This window comes from Stegastes partitus, unplaced genomic scaffold, assembly GCF_000690725.1.
Source record: "Stegastes partitus isolate 25-593 unplaced genomic scaffold, Stegastes_partitus-1.0.2 Scaffold0, whole genome shotgun sequence".
Classification (NCBI taxonomy): Eukaryota; Metazoa; Chordata; class Actinopteri; family Pomacentridae; genus Stegastes; species Stegastes partitus.
The window spans coordinates 2,273,272-2,274,443 of record NW_007577731.1 but is presented as its reverse complement, the minus strand read 5'-3'; the positions used below and the strand labels follow the sequence as shown (position 1 = coordinate 2,274,443).

Genomic DNA, 1,172 nt, shown 5'->3' with positions numbered 1-1,172 from the left:
GCTGATGCTCCATCATACACGGAGTCATTAAAGAAGACGTCCAGGCCTCTGTAGATCATCTGGTCTCCATCTGGGATGCTATAAGACATCAGGCCATCTAAAACAGGCACATCAACATCAACAAATTGTGATTAACTTACTCAGATGAACAAAAATATCAGCATGTTAAACACCACAAAACTGGATTAAAGCAAACAATCCATAAACTGGACTGTATAAAGATGTTAATAGCAGATATCAGAGACGAACCGAGCCATTCACAGCCGTACAGCTCCACCCTCATGCACACGATCATGGAGTGGTCGGTCACGGGCATGAAGCGGACGAAGCGAGCGATGATGGGAGGCTCCAGGTCCTTCAGCACCACGTCGTATGCGTTCCTGTTGCCCTCGATGACCTGCCAGAGGAAAAGCAGATGACAGAATTTAGACTGCGGGTGAATCGTGCCGTGGATGAAAACCAAACCGCGGAAATATACACACACTGTTAATGTTTTGGCTCGTTGAACAAAAACTCTGCTGCAGGAAACCGGAGCTGCTGAAGAGACTAAATTGCTGCATTGAGCATTCTAGCAGCATGAATATGTAATTGTCAAATCGATTGAGACAAATTGGCAGTCTTTATCTCATACCAGAAAGGACAATTCTTACAACTAATTAGCAGTTCTGGCTAATTTTACTGTTTCCCAATTACAGAAAACACTTCCTTATAATATTAACTGTAGGGAAGTTTGAGCATTTCTATTTGCTGCAAAGAATACTTCTTCTTTCTTTCTTTCTTTCTTACTATCTGTCTGTACATCAGTGTGTCTTTTTTGTTTTGTTGTTGTATTCTAAGAACTATTTTTCTGTTGCAGCTGGTTGAGCTGCAGGTCATTTAAAAGCTGCATTTGGTAGAAATCCTGACAGGCCAAAACAAAAATCAAACAACTGTCAGAATTGGAAAACATATAGCTCTCTACTCCTGCATCTCTTCCCTCTGCTTTCTGTTAGAAGCTCCTCAGATACACAAAGATAGTCCAACTGAAAGCCAACATTTGAGTCTTCGCTCAAAAATACTATCAGCGGTTTAACTACAAGCAGTTCCTGTATGGTTATAGTTTAATCTGTAATCTATTTTATGTACCTGTCTTGTAATTTTACCACTTCTAGGTCTATCTATCTATCTATCTA

At 40.5% G+C, this 1,172-nt stretch overlaps 1 protein-coding gene across 1 annotated transcript in view; it reads right to left on the bottom strand.

Moving 5' to 3' along the window:
• ddr2b (discoidin domain receptor tyrosine kinase 2b) overlaps positions 1-1,172 on the bottom strand; it is a 13,541-nt gene that overhangs the window by 9,517 nt on the left and 2,852 nt on the right. The window contains exons 3-4 of the mRNA XM_008288635.1: positions 250-397; positions 1-97 (exon numbers count right to left, since the gene is read on the bottom strand). The exon at positions 1-97 is cut by the window's left edge and continues 2 nt beyond it. Coding sequence (XP_008286857.1) covers positions 1-97; positions 250-397 — 245 coding nt within the window. The remainder of the gene's footprint in view (positions 98-249; positions 398-1,172) is intronic.